The sequence below is a fragment of the Blastomyces dermatitidis genome (assembly GCF_000003525.1).
Source record: "Blastomyces dermatitidis ER-3 genomic scaffold supercont1.6, whole genome shotgun sequence".
Classification (NCBI taxonomy): domain Eukaryota; kingdom Fungi; phylum Ascomycota; class Eurotiomycetes; order Onygenales; family Ajellomycetaceae; genus Blastomyces; species Blastomyces dermatitidis.
The window spans coordinates 2,084,513-2,102,034 of NW_025544779.1; the positions used below are offsets into that span (position 1 = coordinate 2,084,513).

At 47.8% G+C, this 17,522-nt stretch overlaps 3 protein-coding genes across 5 annotated transcripts; 1 reads left to right on the plus strand and 2 right to left on the minus strand.

The window, feature by feature from the left end:
- Positions 1-144: 144 nt before the first annotated feature.
- On the plus strand, positions 145-2,885 carry BDCG_06076. Of its 2 annotated transcripts, XM_045421799.1 has the most exons (2): positions 147-291; positions 384-2,835. In XM_045421799.1, exon 2 carries the CDS (start codon positions 403-405, stop codon positions 2,656-2,658), a length of 2,256 nt encoding a protein of 751 aa, XP_045281531.1. In that variant the 5' UTR covers positions 147-291; positions 384-402; the 3' UTR covers positions 2,659-2,835. The 2 variants fall into 2 exon arrangements, with proteins under 2 accessions (XP_045277588.1, XP_045281531.1); XM_045421798.1 differs by having other exon boundaries at positions 145-2,885.
- On the minus strand, positions 2,494-11,940 carry BDCG_06077. 2 transcript variants are annotated; one of them, XM_045421800.1, is made up of 5 exons: positions 11,636-11,940; positions 10,695-11,452; positions 10,387-10,617; positions 5,946-10,292; positions 2,494-5,888 (listed from the first exon to the last, which is right to left on the minus strand). In XM_045421800.1, exons 1-5 carry the CDS (start codon positions 11,646-11,648, stop codon positions 3,402-3,404), a joined length of 7,836 nt encoding a protein of 2,611 aa, XP_045277589.1. In that variant the 5' UTR covers positions 11,649-11,940; the 3' UTR covers positions 2,494-3,401. The 2 variants fall into 2 exon arrangements, with proteins under 2 accessions (XP_045277589.1, XP_045281532.1); XM_045421801.1 differs by having other exon boundaries at positions 10,695-11,534.
- A 2,378-nt stretch (positions 11,941-14,318) lies between these two features.
- Positions 14,319-16,432, minus strand: BDCG_06078 (uncharacterized protein). The gene is made up of 2 exons (XM_045421802.1): positions 14,863-16,432; positions 14,319-14,790 (listed from the first exon to the last, which is right to left on the minus strand). Exon 1 carries the CDS (start codon positions 15,887-15,889, stop codon positions 14,921-14,923), a length of 969 nt encoding a protein of 322 aa, XP_045277590.1. The 5' UTR covers positions 15,890-16,432; the 3' UTR covers positions 14,319-14,790; positions 14,863-14,920.
- Positions 16,433-17,522: the final 1,090 nt, after the last annotated feature.

Genomic DNA, 17,522 nt, shown 5'->3' on the forward strand with positions numbered 1-17,522 from the left:
CAGCGTCAAAACTCCGGCTTCAACCGAGGGCGGGCGATTGGCGGGGGGGTAGGCACAGCAACTGGGGCATGCTCTCACTGGATTATGGCTTTCTTTATCAATGCTAATTGGCGGGATTCCGGGGTCAACAGATTATCTCCCCCATCAGCAGAATGGCTTCTGAAAAGTGCAACAATCAAATTTACATATCACTAACTATATTCGGTAACTACATAACTGATGCTGCAATGGACAATTCGACCCACATGCAAACTCTGGCCCCTGGCTCTATTGAGTATCAACAAACTATATGTATGTAGCTATGAACGAGCTTCGGACAACGTTACGAGTAACTAGTTAACTACTCTACCAAGCCGCTAACCTCGTGCTTCGTCATTGGGCAGAAAACAATGTAACTTCGCCATGGAGCTTACGCTCCAGCGTCGAACATCCCTAAGAGGATACAGAACTCGCAGCTTGCTTCAGAATCTCAGGGTCTATGATGTTGTCAGTCATCAGGACACTGAAAAATACTCCACAAAGATGACGTGCACCCTCTGCAATAAGTTCCAAGGGAAATGGGACATTTCTGATACCCGCCTCAGGGGTATGAATAGGCACCACATCGTCCCTAAATTCACTTGGGATGAAATGCTCAATTCGGCAAAGTCATGCTACTGCTGCAGCATTCTCATATCTGGATGCCGTGGCTGTTTCGGCCAGCACGGTATTAAAGAATCGGATATCCTACACGGAATCCTTCGTTTCTACTACCCCACCACTATCGACGACGCTGAGAAACAGGAGTCGGGCAAGAACTTGATCTTCTTAATGAAATGCGGTCGTCGTTTTGAAATCCAGATATTTTGCACAGAGAATGATGATTGCCCAATCCCGGACTCGTGGGATTACATCCCAGTTTCGAGGAGAACTTCGCCAGGCACCGATTCCGATACGGCTATGGCTACCCTCAAGGGCTGGCTTGCATCATGCATCGTCACTCATTACGTACCTGAATGCTTCTGCGACTCACTCGATAACCCACCTTTGCCCACAAGGGTTGTGGACGTGGGCCTCGACGAAAACAGCGTCAAGCTCATCGAACCAAAGGGTACGATCAGGGCCAAGTACATCTGCCTCAGCCACTGCTGGGGACTCGCCCAGATCATCACGACTACCAAATCGACTCTCGCAGAGCACAAACGGCGCATACCGTGGGCATGCCTATCCAAGACCTTCCGCGACGCCATTGCCCTCACCAGAGCTCTTGGCATCAAATACATCTGGATAGACTCCCTCTGCATCATCCAAGACGACGCGAGAGACTGGGACGTGGAATCCGCCAACATGGCTGCAATATACACAAATGGCCATCTAACCATCGCCGCAACGATGTCAGCCAATGGCGCCGGCGGACTTTTCAGAGACACTCCAGACTTCGAAGTTTCCGGCAAGACACCGCCTTCAGGTAAAAGTGGCAAACGGGAGGCCTATCGCCTCTTCTTCCGCGAGCACATCGACCACCACATCGACATGGAAATCACCACCAGCGACATATTCACCGGCAACCCAACTGCAACCCACTACCCCCTGCTCACCCGCGCATGGGTCTACCAAGAGCGTATGCTCTCTACCCGCATCCTCCACTTCGGCCGCTACGAGCTCTTCTTCGAATGCCGCTCCAGCATCTTCTGCGAATGCAACGACATAGAATTCCACGGCTCCTCGCCCGAAGTGCCCATCGCGCTATTCAAAATCGAGCACGCAGAAGCACTGGGCGATTACACCAGCAGCTGGGCAGCTGATGAGAAGTTTCGACACGCGGTCCGCTACCAGGGCGCGAGCCTGTGGCGGACGATGGTGGGCTGCTACACGGCGCTGCTGCTGACGAAGGCGAAGGATCGCCTGCCAGCTATCAGCGGTATTGCCAAGGACCTTGCTGCGCGCCGACAGTCGCGGTACCTGGCGGGCGTTTGGGAGGAGTCCATCAATGACGATCTAATCTGGAGCGTGCACATGCGCTCGCGCCACCAGAAGGGGAGACCGTACCCGCGCAACGCACCGACGTGGTCATGGGCGAGCACGGAGTCCTACGTGCTGTATTACGATGGGGCGTTATTTACCAACCTGGCAGATCGGCAGGGGTCGTTGAAGGAAAGGCAGCCGTTCAAGCATTTCAGCACCGTGGAGAGGTGCGAGGTGACTTGGACTGGTGTTGATGAGTTCGGGGCTGTTTCGAGTGGGGTTCTTACGATTTCTGGGCTGGTGGTTGCTGGGTTGCTTGAGCGGGAGGTTGAGGTGCGGGATGGGGTGGAGGATGTTGTGCATTATGTATCCTTGCCGATGGGTGGTAATAGTAGTAGTAATAATAATAATAATAATAATAACAACACGAAGACGAAGAATCGACTGCGACTGGCAATTAAACCGGACTACCTGCTCGATCATGATGGACCAGGGCAGACGAAGCCGGGGACAGAGGTATTTTGTCTGCGCATGAGCGTTATACAGGAAGGATCGACAGACCATCTGATATCGCTTGTCTTGAAGAAGCGGTCTGAATCGTCTGGGCGTTTTGAGAGGATTGGAACGGTGATTCTTCTGCAGAAGCCCCCCCCTATAGATCCTGTTGGGGAGATGTTTCAAGATGCTGTGTTAAAGACGGTAACCATCATTTAACCAATACTTTTTAGCGCATAGCATGTCAACTTATTTTCTGCAGTCGATAGACGTAATGGATTTATTAGACGGGTGGATTGGTTAGATTTGAAGATTAATATACACCATTCTATATCGTGAATATCATTGATAACCAAATCTACCACGAACGCCAGAAAGGAAACATAAACAATATCGCAGGAGAAAGAAATGTGATAACCACTGGGAATAAATCGTCAAATACCGAACGCAAAGCAGCCAAACAGTCTTTCTATTAAATACGTCCATTCCTATCTATATATATGCCTCGGGAAAAATCAAATCTTTCATCATTCATATATCCCCCAAGCTCCTGACACCGACCCACAGACACCATCAACCCATAACTTATGCAATCATTATCCTGACTTTCGGATCCATAATGAGAAAATAAGGCAAATGTCACACAAAAGGCTCCAGAAAGAACATATAACTTGTTCTAGGCTGGTGATGGTGATGGGAGATAAAACGTCAAACATTAAGGAGATTTTATCATGATACTGAGGAAGAAAATTGGAAAACAAAAGCAGTATATAAATGTGTACGCGAGATATAGAGAGATTGATTAAAAATGTAAAGGGGGGGGGGGGGGGAGGGGGTAGAGTTAAACAGTATATTTAGAGATCAGGGTATCTTAAGCGGTAAAATGGCAGTAATACGAGCAGAAAGATACGTAGTCAAGGGACGGGAGATTATATAATTAGAGTATTGCAAGGTGTGCCACTTCAATGTCCCGGGGAAGCAGGACCGCTCGGTGGGACAGCGCTCGTGGTGGGGCCACTTGTAGAGCCACCTGGAAGGCCTCCCGCTGGACCCGTAAGATACTCCGCCGGGACTTTGGGAACTCGTGGTGAGCTAGCCGTATGGACAAACGCACGCTGCTGAGCTCTTAGGAGGTCCCGCTGGCGTTCTTTCTCTCTGGTGGAGGACGTGCCGCCAGTCAAGCGACGCACGCTGCTGCGGATCACGGACTCAAGCGAGAACGGACCTTCGCTGCCATGGCGCGGAGACGTGGCTGAGTTAGAGGATGGCTGGTCAGAGTCGGAGAGCGCTTCCTCGAGCTCGTCATCGGATAGGAATGGGAGTGTAGTTGAGCTTCCGAACATGGGTATCGATAACTGGCTGCTGGAGGGATAGGTGTTTGCGGGCGAAGTTACGGATCGTGTGTGCATAGAGGTTCTGGAGGATGGGATTCCGGAGTTTACGCTGAACGTCGAAGCGTGCATCCCGGTTACATCTGTGCGACTGGTTGTTGGTCGGGATTCAGCGAGGCCGTTGTGGAAAGATGAGGATGAGGCTGTTCGAGCTAGTGACTTTCGTAAGAGAGGGGCGGTTTGCTGATCGTAAAGATTGGCACTGGCGTCGTGGAAGTCGCTTGCGAAACTGTGCAGTGTGGTACCTGAAATTGAATTCAAGGGGGCTGGAATCGCTTCAGTTTCGTCGAAGAAATCATCAAGACTGTCTAGTTTCTGCAATAAGTCGCCCATACTTCCGTCGTTCTGGGTATCGAATGATTTCATCGTGTCCGCTCGTAGCCCCGGGAAATACAAATTGTTATATTCATCCACGTGGAACTCCATTTCAGGGGACGCAGGAGTTTGTTCGGATCCATCGGCGTCTGCACAAGTGTAGAAAACAGCATGCACATTATTCCTCGTCAGGGCTGACTGGGCAGCGGGAACAGGGATAGACCAGCCAGTTCGTTCCGGTATTCCATACAGACTTTGGATACGCTCAAACTCCTTACGGATCGCTCGAGATGAGCATGACGAAGCCATACTCATTCTTAGATGATGTCGCTCCATCGGGTTTCCAGAGACGGTCATTATGTGGTCCATCACTTCTAGGGCCTGGGGACATAGGTCAGTGTGAAGCAGTCGAAGTAGGGGAGAAATGAGATCCGGCCCATAGCACGCAATTTCAGGGCGACGCATGTCGATTTCAGAAATTAAAGCACACAGAATCTTCATAGTCTTGATGCGGAACCATGGTGTCGTGTTCGTCAGCAACCCCATAAGGAAAATAAGAGTTTGGACCTCTTGCGCGGGGAAGTAGTAAGATCGAATAGCTTCAACAGTATCTACTAACAAATCTTGACTCCGCTTATAGTGGCCGCTTGAGAAGCCAAATAAGCAATCAGAAAGTCGAGTATACCCGTTGTTCTCAGAAATCGAAGCAAGTAGCCTCGCGCGCTCGACAACCTCCTTGGGCCGTTCTGGGAGATCAAACCGGTGGAGTAGGCCCGGGAGGTTCGCCAGGATTGCAAAGAGTAACCGATTGTTATCACCCACCAGTTCATCGTTGGGAAGTGCAGTGAGCCGGTGCAGAACGGACAAAGTCTTGTCTAGCAATTCACCAGATTTTAATCCCTTGTATATCAGAACCTGGATGCCCTCAAAGTCGCCTTCCCACTTGGCCGGTTTGCTCTCTCTGAGTTTCGTTAAAACAGCCGGGTCACGCATGTCCACCTTGTCCAGATATTTTTCCAGCATGCCAACACTTTCCATGAACTCGCGCTCATGAATCGTGTTAAGGCATGCACACGTTGTCCAGAAGAGTTGGGGGTAGCGCAGCAAATCCTGTGGCGCAAGGGAGCTGATGATAACTTTCAACGTGGTCAAAATTTCCATCGAGAAGGTTTGGTAATCGGTTTCCTCGTCGGCAATCGTATTAGACAACCGTGCGAGCATATCCGCTAGCATTCTCGAGTCAAGGGACGTCGAAATGCATCTGAACACCTGAAAGGACCGACATGCAAGGTGCCGGACAGGGCAAGAAGTAGACCAGTTTAACGCCTCTTTCGCCCATAGATCGTTCACACCTTCGTACGCAGCAGAGAAAAAATTCGCCACATCTTGGGTCACACGATGCATAGACGCAGGAACCCTGCTGGTATCCTGGTCATCATCGCCGCCATTATTGTCCTCATAGTCCCAAACAACAGCGGCGTCACCCCGACGGATACATTCGACGAAATCTTCGATAGATGTCCTCATGCCATCCGGTGAGTCACCAATTTTTGAAGCAACAAGCTCGTGGATTAAATGGACAAGCATCTCACGGGCTTGCTCTTGTACGGTGAGTGTGTAATGGTCCCAGAATATGAGGGCAGTATGGAGTAATTTGATCACACTGTCGAGCCCAAGTGTAACAGGAGAAACCATCAAATCGACGAGGAAAATGAGAGAGACTTGGCCTAGTGAAAATCCAGCCTACATGAACTGTTAGAATTCAACGTAAAAGAAAGACAAATTTCAATGACAACTTACTTGCTTGTTACCAACGGGCAAAACAGTCCCAAGGTCGGCGACATATGGCAAGCTTTTCAAGTCAGGCGGCAGCGGAATCGGGTCTCTCCGTTCGTGAACCATATTCTTAGGCACGACCTGCATCAAGAAAAACTCAATGACTTTAGAACCAGCCAACGTCGTGGACAAGAAGACAATAATTTGCTTCGCGTAATCTACGAAATTTTGTTCCTTCCGCTCGAGACAGAGGTTGATGATAAAATCAAGAACCAGTTGCACATTGCCAGCATGAGGGCCCGTAGCAAGCGCTTGCCAGAGCGCTTGGACTTCGTTGGGAAGAACGTTGCCAGATTGAATTGTGATCTCGAAGAGGTTGGCAAGGAGCATATACGACTTGGCCGTTGGTCCGCCATTTGGATCCACTTGAAGTTCTATTGCCTGGATCCACGGAAGAATTGCTGCTACCATGTTTCGTTGGGTGTCTGGTTGGATTTTCTTGAAGTGCAGTGAAAATTCCGAAAAGATCGTGAATGCTAGGTCAGTGTGTTGTTGCGCCAACCGCTTTGAAGTTTCAAACTGAGCAAGCTTGTAGACAGCAGTTGTCTTATCGGATATGCTGATGTCAAAGTCCTGAATCCTAGAGTTCTTCTGTTGGCGCTCTTCAAGTGTACGTAATAAACGTGCAGATTTCATCCGGATCTCTCGTTTCGCGTTGCCCAGTGCGAAAAGAACAGCCCCGAGAATTCTCCAAAATGCAAACGGATAATCAGTGTGCTCGATCAAAACTTGTGCAACGACATCGAAGTAGCTCTCTAATGCTTTGGGACTTTCGGAGATGTAGCACATTTCGATTGACTGTTCTAAAAGGTGTGGCAGATCCTTATTGTGGACGATCAAGTTCTTCAGAGCCCGTCGCCCAATGGCATGGAGTTTGTCGCTCACAGTATTAAGGATGATATCAATCCAGGAAAGCATACGTCGCACATCGAATTGGAGAGTAGCTCTGCTCTCTGTAGTTATTTTGATGGGCCCGCCGCATAGAGAAGCCATAGCACTCAGAGCAGCCGTCCTCAAATTCCTCTTCTCAATCTCCAACGCTGCAGTACTTCGAACCTCCCATGGTTCTCTTTGTCGCGCAAGCGCAAGTTTTCTCATGTTTTCTTCCCGTGCAGCGATCTGGGACTGATTCGGCGAATAACCACACCAATCCTCCATGAGCGAAAATGCGGACTTCCTCGACTCAAAGGGCATCCAGCGGGAGGGATCTTTGGATTTATTGATGCCTTCGAATAGCTCCTTTAGTAATCCACAGTAATGGAATCTAAGCCTCTGGAACTCAAGGTCATTTTGCACCTCAACGTCACTGAGGAATATCCTCAAATCTTTCGTGTACGTTACGAGGTTGTTGAGGATCCAGTCGTCGTTGTACACCTCCGGCTCCTTCAGAAAGTGCGATGTGACCTTGTAGACATTGGTGACTTCAGTTCGTAGTCTATCTGTTCTCCTGTTTCTCCGGGGGCTGCTGGGAGTCCTATTGTGCGTTCCAATTCGTACTCGAGCTTCTTCATTGCAGGTAGTCACTGCATACTGCAATGATTCCAACAATGTACGATACAGATTTTTGTTTATCGAACCAAGGGCGACAACAATAGCATTGCGAATCGAGTCAGGGCCAGCAGATAGCAGAGGAATAACAGTTGCAAAAAGTGCTCTAGCAGAACCGATTTTATCCTGGGGATGTTGACCTGCCCTCGATGTTTTACGAGCATGCTGAGCATTGGCAAGCTGACTTTGTGATTGTGCGCCCGCTGTATTGATGGTAGTGCACGCCATTATCAAGTACAATTTCCACTGCTCGACCAAGATGTCGGGCGAGTTGCTGCTGCGGGGAGCCGGTCGACCTTGGACAATGTCCAGCGAGGCGTACTGTCCTGGTTGAAAATTTTCGGCAAGGGCAGCGATGCTGTTGTGCATTTGAACTAGTCTAGCACAAACAATTTCGCGTCCCAAGGTTACGGCAAATGGGCAAGTTCTGAAACTGATGCGGATGAGATTTGGAAACACCTTAGACCAGAGAGTAGAGTCATAGGAAACCTCGCTGCTACAAATCTCTATGAGGGTGTTGTGTGGCCCATTTTGTTGCTTCCCTTTTTGAAGTCGGCTCCTCTCCGCAACGGTAAGCAGGTCATCCTTCAGATCTAGAACATTGTACGACTCGTCTTCCAAAATCTGAATTATACGCGGCACGTCTTTCCCAGTTTTGCCCAGGGCGCTGTCGAACTCAGTAACAAGACGAAGGACAGTGATCGCAAATGCGCGAACTCGTCTTGACTGCGAACACAAAAAGAAGAGTCCGTGGGACTCGATCTCCTCCACATGAGCCATGACAGCTGACAAGTCTAGTTGCACCCCCCTACTTCCACTTCCACCATTCTCTGCCGGGTCTGAACTCGCGTCTTTGCTTTTTTGTTTTATCTCTTCAATCCAAATTTGTATCAGCTCAACATATAATTTCAAAGTAGATTCGATGTGTCCCGGGCCCAGCATCCCCTCGTCCGACATTGTTGAATACCTCGCATCGAAATTGAAAATGAATCGAGCGAACCCAATTGCAACATGCTGAGCGTGGGATTGGCGAGCAATGGATTTGAGAGACTCGGCCGAAGAGCTGGCAATATTAGACTGTACATGCGCAGTCCCGGTGCAGAGTAAATTTATCAAAGAATTGAAAGGAATATGATCGCAGAGACAACGAGGGAGAGCCTGGACAGCAACATGTAGTAGATCATAAAAGGCTTGTTTTTGGTCAGGACCAGTTGAATGGTCATCTCTTCTTCCAAAGCTAAAAGCTTCTGCGATTGGTGTTTTGGGCGTGACTCCACCGAACTTCTCATCTAGAGCTGCCTGGCCACCAAATGTGTTATCACATAAGATTGTGATCTTTCCTAGTATTTCACAGAAACGGAAATAAAATTTCCGGGAATTCTCACTAAGTTTCGCGGTATTGACCGGTCGGAAGACGGCCTCTTGTAGGGCTTTTTTGTTCGGATTTAAAGTGTCTACCGTTGTTGTCCGCGGGTCGACAAAGGGAAAAGCTGAGGTAAATGGTTGGTCTGTGACAGCAAAGTCCTGCGGGAATGGAGGTGGCTGTTGGCCTCCATGGTCTAAATCGGCCATTATCGCTAGAAAGGAGCGGATCCCAATCACCATCTTCTCAGGCTCCATTTGCTCAATTTTCAATTCTTTACCAGACATGATGAGGTCCGAGTTAACCAGCGGGAATATTATACCTCTGAAGCACATATCAGGGTGTTTATAACCGACCATCCGGATAAGTTGTGTCAACGGCTCAGCCACGGCTGTCTCAGTAGTTAAATACGTCCTTCTACCGCCTGGAAGAGCGATTCGTGTGATTTCATCTATTTTTCGAAGTGGGTTATTTTGGGAATCGGTGTAGCGAAAGAGGTATGTCCAAAGTAATCGACAGATTGCCTGGAGGGCTGTCCCTCGGGTAGGCCGGTCTTTCAATTTTGGCGGGAGGCTGGTAATCACAGACATCCACTGGGCATAAAATGTTTCTTTGGGCGACACGCATAGAAGTAGAGTATAAAGGGGGAATGCACTATTCCAGTGCCGAGGTTTTCCGAGAATTTGAGATAAGCGTGGAAAAAGGATGTCCACAAGCTCCTTCCATTTGGGTGACGTAAAGTCACAGGTGAGATTACCCGCGATAGGGAGGAGGAGGACCTCGAGAATCTGGCAATATGCTTGTTTCAAGGCCTGGCCGTGCGAATTGACGAATAATCTCGCCACGGATTGTAAAAAGTCACAAGACCTACTCCAAACATCCTCTGGGGAGGTCCGGATTTGGATATGTCTCATCCCATATATAAGTAACTCCGCTTTCGCCTCCGCATCTTTTGCCGCTGCTAATCTGAAGTCATCCTTCTGAAACTGGCTTAATTCCGCAAGGAATCTGTTGGTAACGCTGGTAAAACTAGATTCACTCATGATACCCAAAAGTTGACCATATATACGCCAGTTTGCCATTCGAAGCGGCGATGCAGCAATTTGGTCCGGATCAACAGTTTTCAATTGCCCAAAAACAATGTCTTCTAGCCGCTCTGCCATCTCGGAAGTGATGGCTTGCAGAGTGCTCTGGTTGAAAATTTCGATCAACACGCGACAGACGAGGTATACAGAGACTGTAGCCCGGCGTTCAGCGAGTATTACGTCCTCTTGCCGCGATACAGGTGAGAGGTGCGAGCCGTTCGGCACAGCGCTGGAATCTTGACTTTCAGGCCCGGGATGCGTAGGTTCGGTATTACGGCGGGAAAGAGCGCCCACAAAAGGGGGCACTTGCCTTGCCTATCGTATGGGTTCAGCCAGGAGAAGGAGGAATATAGGGGAATATAAATGGTCAAACAGCTTGGAGATATGAATATCTCAGGGAAATACTTACCTGGCTGGCAGCGTGTTTAGCTGCAGACGCAGCTTCTCCCTTGGCCTTTCTCCAAACCATAATTGTATCTATCAAAGGCTTCGGTTTCCTTTTCGCAATGTGTCCCAGAGCGGAAATGAGTTGATCGAAGATAGGATCAGCACCTGGGCCGCAAATATGTTCCACAGGCGTGTCATATTCATCGATGCTTAAAATGCATTGATTGATTTTTTCATCTGCCTGGCCAACAAACTGTGAATAGGATATCGAAATTAGTCGGAATCGTCCAGGCATCTTCTCAAGAAAAGTGGGAGAAGAGAAAAACAAACCGAGTTGAATAGATGATGTAGAGCATATTCCCCGACAGTTCTCGCTTCCTGCGAATGTTTGGCAGAATGTGAGGGATGATGGGAATGGTCTCGTCGCGATTTCCCACTTGTAGTTGCTTTACGTTGGGAAGATGGCTCACTAGCCATTTCGGCCTGGTGATTATCCGGTATAGTTGCTAGGCTCAACGGCTGCATCTGGCCAGTGACAGGGGTTCCGCCCCCAGTATATCCAGCAGGGTATTCAAGAGGATCTCGTTTTCCATTCGAAGGTGGATCAATGACATGGGCAACCCCAAATGCTGCAGTCGCAATGGCCTCCGGACTTAGAGGGCTGGCAGTAGCGGAGGAAGCGGCAAAACTTGCATTCCTCGAGTGCTGGATGCTTCCGTGGACTATTGAGGCCTGGCGATGGTGGCCGTACGCGGAATTGGAAGGGCGTCTCTCTAGACCTTCGCCGTCTAGGCTGGTACCTGATCGTGTACCTACGGACTCGGGGCTTTTGGAGTGGGACTGGGTCCGTAGCCGTGGTTGTGGTTGTGGTTGTAGCGATTGAAGGGAAACCGGGGAAGAACCAGCAGCTCTCCCGCGGGGAGCAGATGGGTCTCGAGCATGGGATAATGTCGGAGGAGGAGGGTTTCTGGAGGCCAAACGGTCGGACGAGGAGTGGATGTTTTTCTGGGGGATGGGGAGAGCAGGTTCTTCCAGCCTGAATGGCAGCGCATGACCAGCACCAACCGGCCGCAGCGGGTGAGGACTGGCTGTACACGAAGTAAGTAGATAGAGTTAGTTGTTGTTTCCGTTTCCAATCCCCAGTCAAATAGCAATGCATGGATGATATCGCTTTTTCATAGACATTGGAGTCGTGAGCAAAAAGTATATAGCTATATCTACTCCGCCTGTCGGGACGGGAGAAGCTTGGCAAGGATCTTCGAGAAACTTACAGGTATGTTGCATCTTCAACAACCTCCTCTAGCAACGGGAAGAGGGAAGAAGAACAAAACGGTATGTCCTCGCATTGTTGAGACCACAATCCATTACAAGACACGGGGGCACTTGGGCAGCGCGCGTTGGGGGAATGGCTAGCTGGTCTGTGGGAGGAAGAGAGACAGATGGAGGCGAAGGATGCGATACATACCAGGACTGGCTTGGCTTTTTTTTTGGCACCAGCGAGGCGGTTTGGTTGCTGACTGACTGACTAACTACTAGTTAGTTACTACTACTATGTTACTACTACTACTACTACTACTTCTACTACTAACCTAACTACGGAGTAACTACTAGTTAACTACTACTACTTACACGCTGATGAGAGACCGACATGCAGCCAGTTCTTCTTCTTATTATTATTATTATTCTAATAATAGTTACTATTGCAGACTAAAAGAATCCTATCCTCCTGTTCTTAGTTGTGGCAGAAAACTTCATTTTCCCCTTTTTCAATTGAATCTTGATGTCACCATGGTGCAATACGAAACAGGCCATTCCACTCCGTCCTGCCAATGGCTGGATCCAGCAGCACTGTGATGCAAGTTCTCTCTACCCGCCATTCCGAAACCTCACACACGTTCACAAAACCCTTCGCGGCCTGCATTCGGTTTGGTTGCTAACCAGTAGTAAAACCCCTCGCAGTGCGCCCAAGATGAGTAGCAGAATTATGGATTTGATGCTGGCGTCCATGCGGGATTTGTCCACGTTCTTCTCTTCCCTCTCATCTGGGACCTGAAAACCGCCCGGAAACAGTGAATGGCCTGCTTCAGCCACCCTATCCATCGGTTGCGGCTATCTACTGGACGGATAACCTGACAGACCGCTGTTTTTAACTCCTCGAGTTGTGCTTGCTGTTCGTCTCTTGGTAGGTCTGACCCATCAGACGTTGATTGAATGGCAAATTCCTGAGCGCTTGTATGGTAACTAACTAGTCAGTCTCCAGCAAACCCTCCATAAATAAGCAACGATTGGGATTCTTCCCTCATCAGAAAGCAGACAACTATTTAACCAGCAGATCAATATCATATGGTTAACCGCTGTGCAGATTATGTACACATTAACAATGCACAGCGTTATTATTCTCTTTGATCTTGCAGAACCCCAAACTGCGTGGACAGCCGAGTTTGGGGTATTAAAACAAAAGAAATCGATGAATCTGGGAATGTTCGAGATCTGTACGCCCTAAACTATTATTATGCATCAGGACAGGACGTTGTTATTATTATCATCCCTGCATCCCAGGACAGTCAAATTGTCAAGGTCGACCGAGTTATGTACACAGTATAACAATAACAATAATAATGTGTAACTAGCCATACCAACCAACCGCGATCGATCGAGTTTGCATCCATGTCAACCTATAAGTTAGCTAACTAACTATATATATCACTATCTCAGTGCCTCAATATATTTAGATTTAGAACCCCCAAAACCTCGAGCTTTTAATCATTCTAAACATGGAATCTGGCTTTACAGACTTTTTAAAAAAAAGGAAGCGCCTGCTGATGACATGTCTCGATCGAAGAGATTGTTCAAAGAACAAGCTCACTCACTCACTCTAATCATGAGTTGGCCTGAGCCTCCAGTTGCATTGTTTGAAACAATATCTCTTATCAAAACATTGATCTATTTTTTAGCATAATGCGACACCTGACGATCAAGTGAGAGTTTTCAAGAAATACCTAAGCATTGTCAATAATAGTGAGTTAATCCGTACTCATGTTGAGAACCAATCCCATATCAATTTTTTTTTTCTCCTCCCCTTTCAACCCTTCAAAAGCTAAAAGTCGCAAAGCTCACAAAGCATGAAAAATATGTGAACATTCTTTGAAGGGTGCTGATTGATGGATCACTTAAGTTAGGTTAATTAGCCTGTATGTGTGAATCTCCAATTAGCCCATGAGGTCGATCAGAAATAAAAAAAAATAGAAATAGAAATAGAAAAAATAAAAAGGATTTGTCCTCAGCGTTACTATTGGGGTACGAGCGGTTATTTGGATCTCCCGTCACGCACTAGATAGATACATAATACTAATGAGTGCAACTTCGTCCAATAATTGAATATACATATTTTCGTTGCGGCCGTGCGCCTCGTGGAATGAGAAATTAGCGCTCAATACACATCATTACCCGGTGGATTGGGTGAACTCATAATTCTCCAGGGGCCTATTAGAATGACGCCTGTAGATATCATATTAATAACGGAATATGGGTTCGATTTCCCTCCCCGCGCATACAACCCCCTGTCTCTTAATGAACGTGGAAAGTGTCAAACTAACCATCCACATGGAGTAATATATCTCTAATGGATACAGCTTGGAATACATGTGGAACCCATCCCCCCCCCCCCCCCCTACCCAAGCGCACGACGTAGCTCAAAGCGATCATCATCATCATCACAAGGGAAACAAGACGACCTGCAACTTTCCCGGAAAATGTCATATTCCCGCCCGGCAGCGGGATAAAAACTGAAGTAAAAGCCGATGACGAACTTCATGACTAGCCAGTCAGTCAATCAACCGTACGGCAGCGCAGGGGTTTCACACTAGTCGTTGGAATGATCGTTCTCAAGAGAGGTACCAAAGAAGCCATGTCCCTGATGTCGAAAAATATAAATATAAATAAATAAATAAAAAGAAAAAGAAAAAGAAAAAGAAAAAGAAACGAAAAGAAATATAAAATAAAATAAAAATTGAAGCCTTCGGCCTGGATGATGCGAAAGTTGCATCAGCAGGACGCGGAATCGACGCGAGTTAGGTTTCGAGGATCCATATTTGTAACTGGCATAGGTAAAAAGGAGGGGCCTGGATTGTCAAATTAACGGATAAATAGATTTAAATCTTATCGCTTCCACGCTACCGGTCTGGAACAATTTGGTTAACCCCTGTGCTCGTCCTACAGTCAAGGAATGGTAGTAGTCGGCCATCCTCGCCAGTTTAGGCTTCTTAAGGAAGGCTTTTGGCAACATTCTGAGGGAAGAGGCGGATCTAGTGACCGAAAAATAACAGAGAACACCCAGGAATGTTGGCACCCTTGGAAAGGAACCACACGAAGACCGAAAACACGAAACACGCACGGGGAAAGAGAGAGGAACGAGTGTCGAACGAATCTACCCCGATAGAGGTTGCATGAGCATTTTGAAGAACGTTGTAAGGATGAAAAATAGGCCTGCAGCGCTTACCGTGATAACCACCCCCAAAACTACGTCAATGTATCATCAGCCCCGGCATCCTGGACACCTATCCCCCGTGTACGCCTCTGCCACGATAGTCGGACATGCACAGTTCCCTGTCTGGACGTTCCAGGTGTGCCCGCAGCTTCCTCTGAACCGTGTCTTGCACATGTTGAAAGTAGACTGAGTGTTGGAGTTTATTATCGAGATAGAAGTTGAAGGGCTCGAGGGGATTCGAGGGTATTTCTTCGGGCATATCTGACAACACCATAAACATGAGGAGGATGGACATACTTATGTCAAGGTGATCGAGCCTCTGGGAGACACCAAAGAAGAACTGCGCGGTAGGGAAGTCAGTGTGCGGGGTAGCCAGCACATCAGTGTGTGCGACATCAAAGTCGATTAATTTCAGTCTCCCGTGCCCAGTCACCAAGATATTATTGATCCTAATATCGCAGTGGTATATATGGGCAGTCTGATGCAGGTATTCAACTGTCTCCTGAAGAAACGCTGGCAGCATTTTCTTCACCAGTTCCGTTGTTGTAGGAGAAACAGGAGAGCGCCATCCGTAGAGCCTCTCCATTCCATACCCAGCGAAACGACCGTCAACAGTCACGATGCTCAGCAAACGGACAATGTTGACGTTGCTTACTAGTCCCGATAGGATCGTAGCATCACGATATACCTTTTTGGTCTTCCACGCAGCGAGCTTGAACACTGTCTCCGGATGATCAGTGCCATCGCTGAATTCTATAGGTAAGCAGTCGCTCCACGTCCCATGCTGCATGGCATGGTAGTCAATCCGTGGGATATCAGGAAAGTCGCTGTCGGCAATAGGAATGGTGTTGCTATCCGTGAACCGCTTTTCATAAGTAACGGACTTGCCCTCCACTATTGTGGTATCATCAAGCAGCGGCAGTGAACTGAGATCGATGGACAGCGGCCCAGTGACGATTACTTGCTTTCCATCCTTGAACAGATAGCGACTGCCGCAGCACTCACTCACAGTCAGGAAACCATCAGTGGATAGTGTCATTTCCCTCTGTCAAAGGTGTCCAGCCAGGACGACAGCGATGATGCTGATACTGTACAATTAACTTAGCGAGTGACAGGAGGACTGACTAGAAAAGAAGGACATGGATGGATGGGGTATTTGAGAGGAGCAACACTGTCGCTCAAAAGGGTAGTTTATCCATATCAACCTTGGCAGTGTCATCTTGGGCCATCTTTTTTTTCCTCTGTTGAGGCTGGGAGCAGTGGTACAGCCAGTATCTATCTAGCACTATATTATGGACAGTCAGTCCCCCGTACATGAGAACAAAGAAATGGGAGATTTTTATATTCCCCCTCTTCTCCCCCCCCTTCTTTTTGGTCGACACGCCAACCACAGCGCCCAGCTCACATGGCAGGCAGTTGATCGGAACACTCTCTGAAGAAGATGATGCTGCAAGATAGACGTAGGAAGACGTGAGCATAACAGGAATAGAAACAGAATAATTCCGCCCGCAGACCAAGCCCCTAATTGTACCGTACAAGCAGTGTACTCTGTACTTGTACTAAATATGTTGCAAGTCCGGAGTGGAAAATAAGCCCTTGCACACGCTAGAAATCTCTCTATATATTAAAGAAAAACCAACTTTTCCGTGCAAAAAACGCTGTAACGTGACCTCACATGACGTCACGTGCACCCCATCAAAAATCCATGGATACGTAATGGCGCCTGCCAATTGCACCACTCTATCTACCCCCTATCATCACCACCGCCTCTAACGCCCCGTAGCACCTCCTATTACTTCCACTTCATACCCCTACCTCCATCTTATCACTCACTCTTACCACCCCTACCACCCCTACCACCCCTACCACTTCTATCACCTCTACCACTTCTACCACCCCTACCATCTTTACCACCACTGCCTCTACCACCTCACAGCCCCCCCTATCACTTTCACTTCATATCTCTACTCTACCCCCATCTTACCACTCACTCTCTTACCATCCCTATCACCTCTACCACCTCTACACTTCTTCCACTCCGACCCCCCCTTACCACCCCTTATCACTCCTTACCACCTTTACCACCCCTACCACCTCTACCACCTCTACCACCATCACTGCCTCTACCGCCTCGCAGCACTCTCTATCACTTCTGCTCTCTATCTCTACTCTCATCTTACCATTCTACCCCTCTCTTACCATCTCTATCACCTCTTCCATTTCTACCACCTCTATCACCTCTCTCTATCACCTTTTCCACTCTCTAGCCTCTCTATCATCATCATTATCTCTACTACTCTACAGTCTCTTCTATCACTTTCACTATCTCTACTTCTCTCTTACTATCTCTATCATATTTTGATCTCTGTGTTTATAGTATATACTGCTAAATACTCTGTAATAAAATCTCATATAATGTCATATACATCTCTTTGAATTCATGAATGAGATTGAATAGCTGACTCTGCAGTCTGTACAGCTCTGATTAATCTGATAATAATGATAGAGATGATACAGAGTGAAAGAGAGTAGTAGAAGAAGTAGAGATGATGATAATGATAATGATGAGAGAGTAGAGAGTGAAAGAGGTGAAAAGAATGATAACAGTGAGTAGAGATAGAGAATGAAAGTGATAAAGGAGATTGTGAGGTGATAGAGATGATGATGATGAA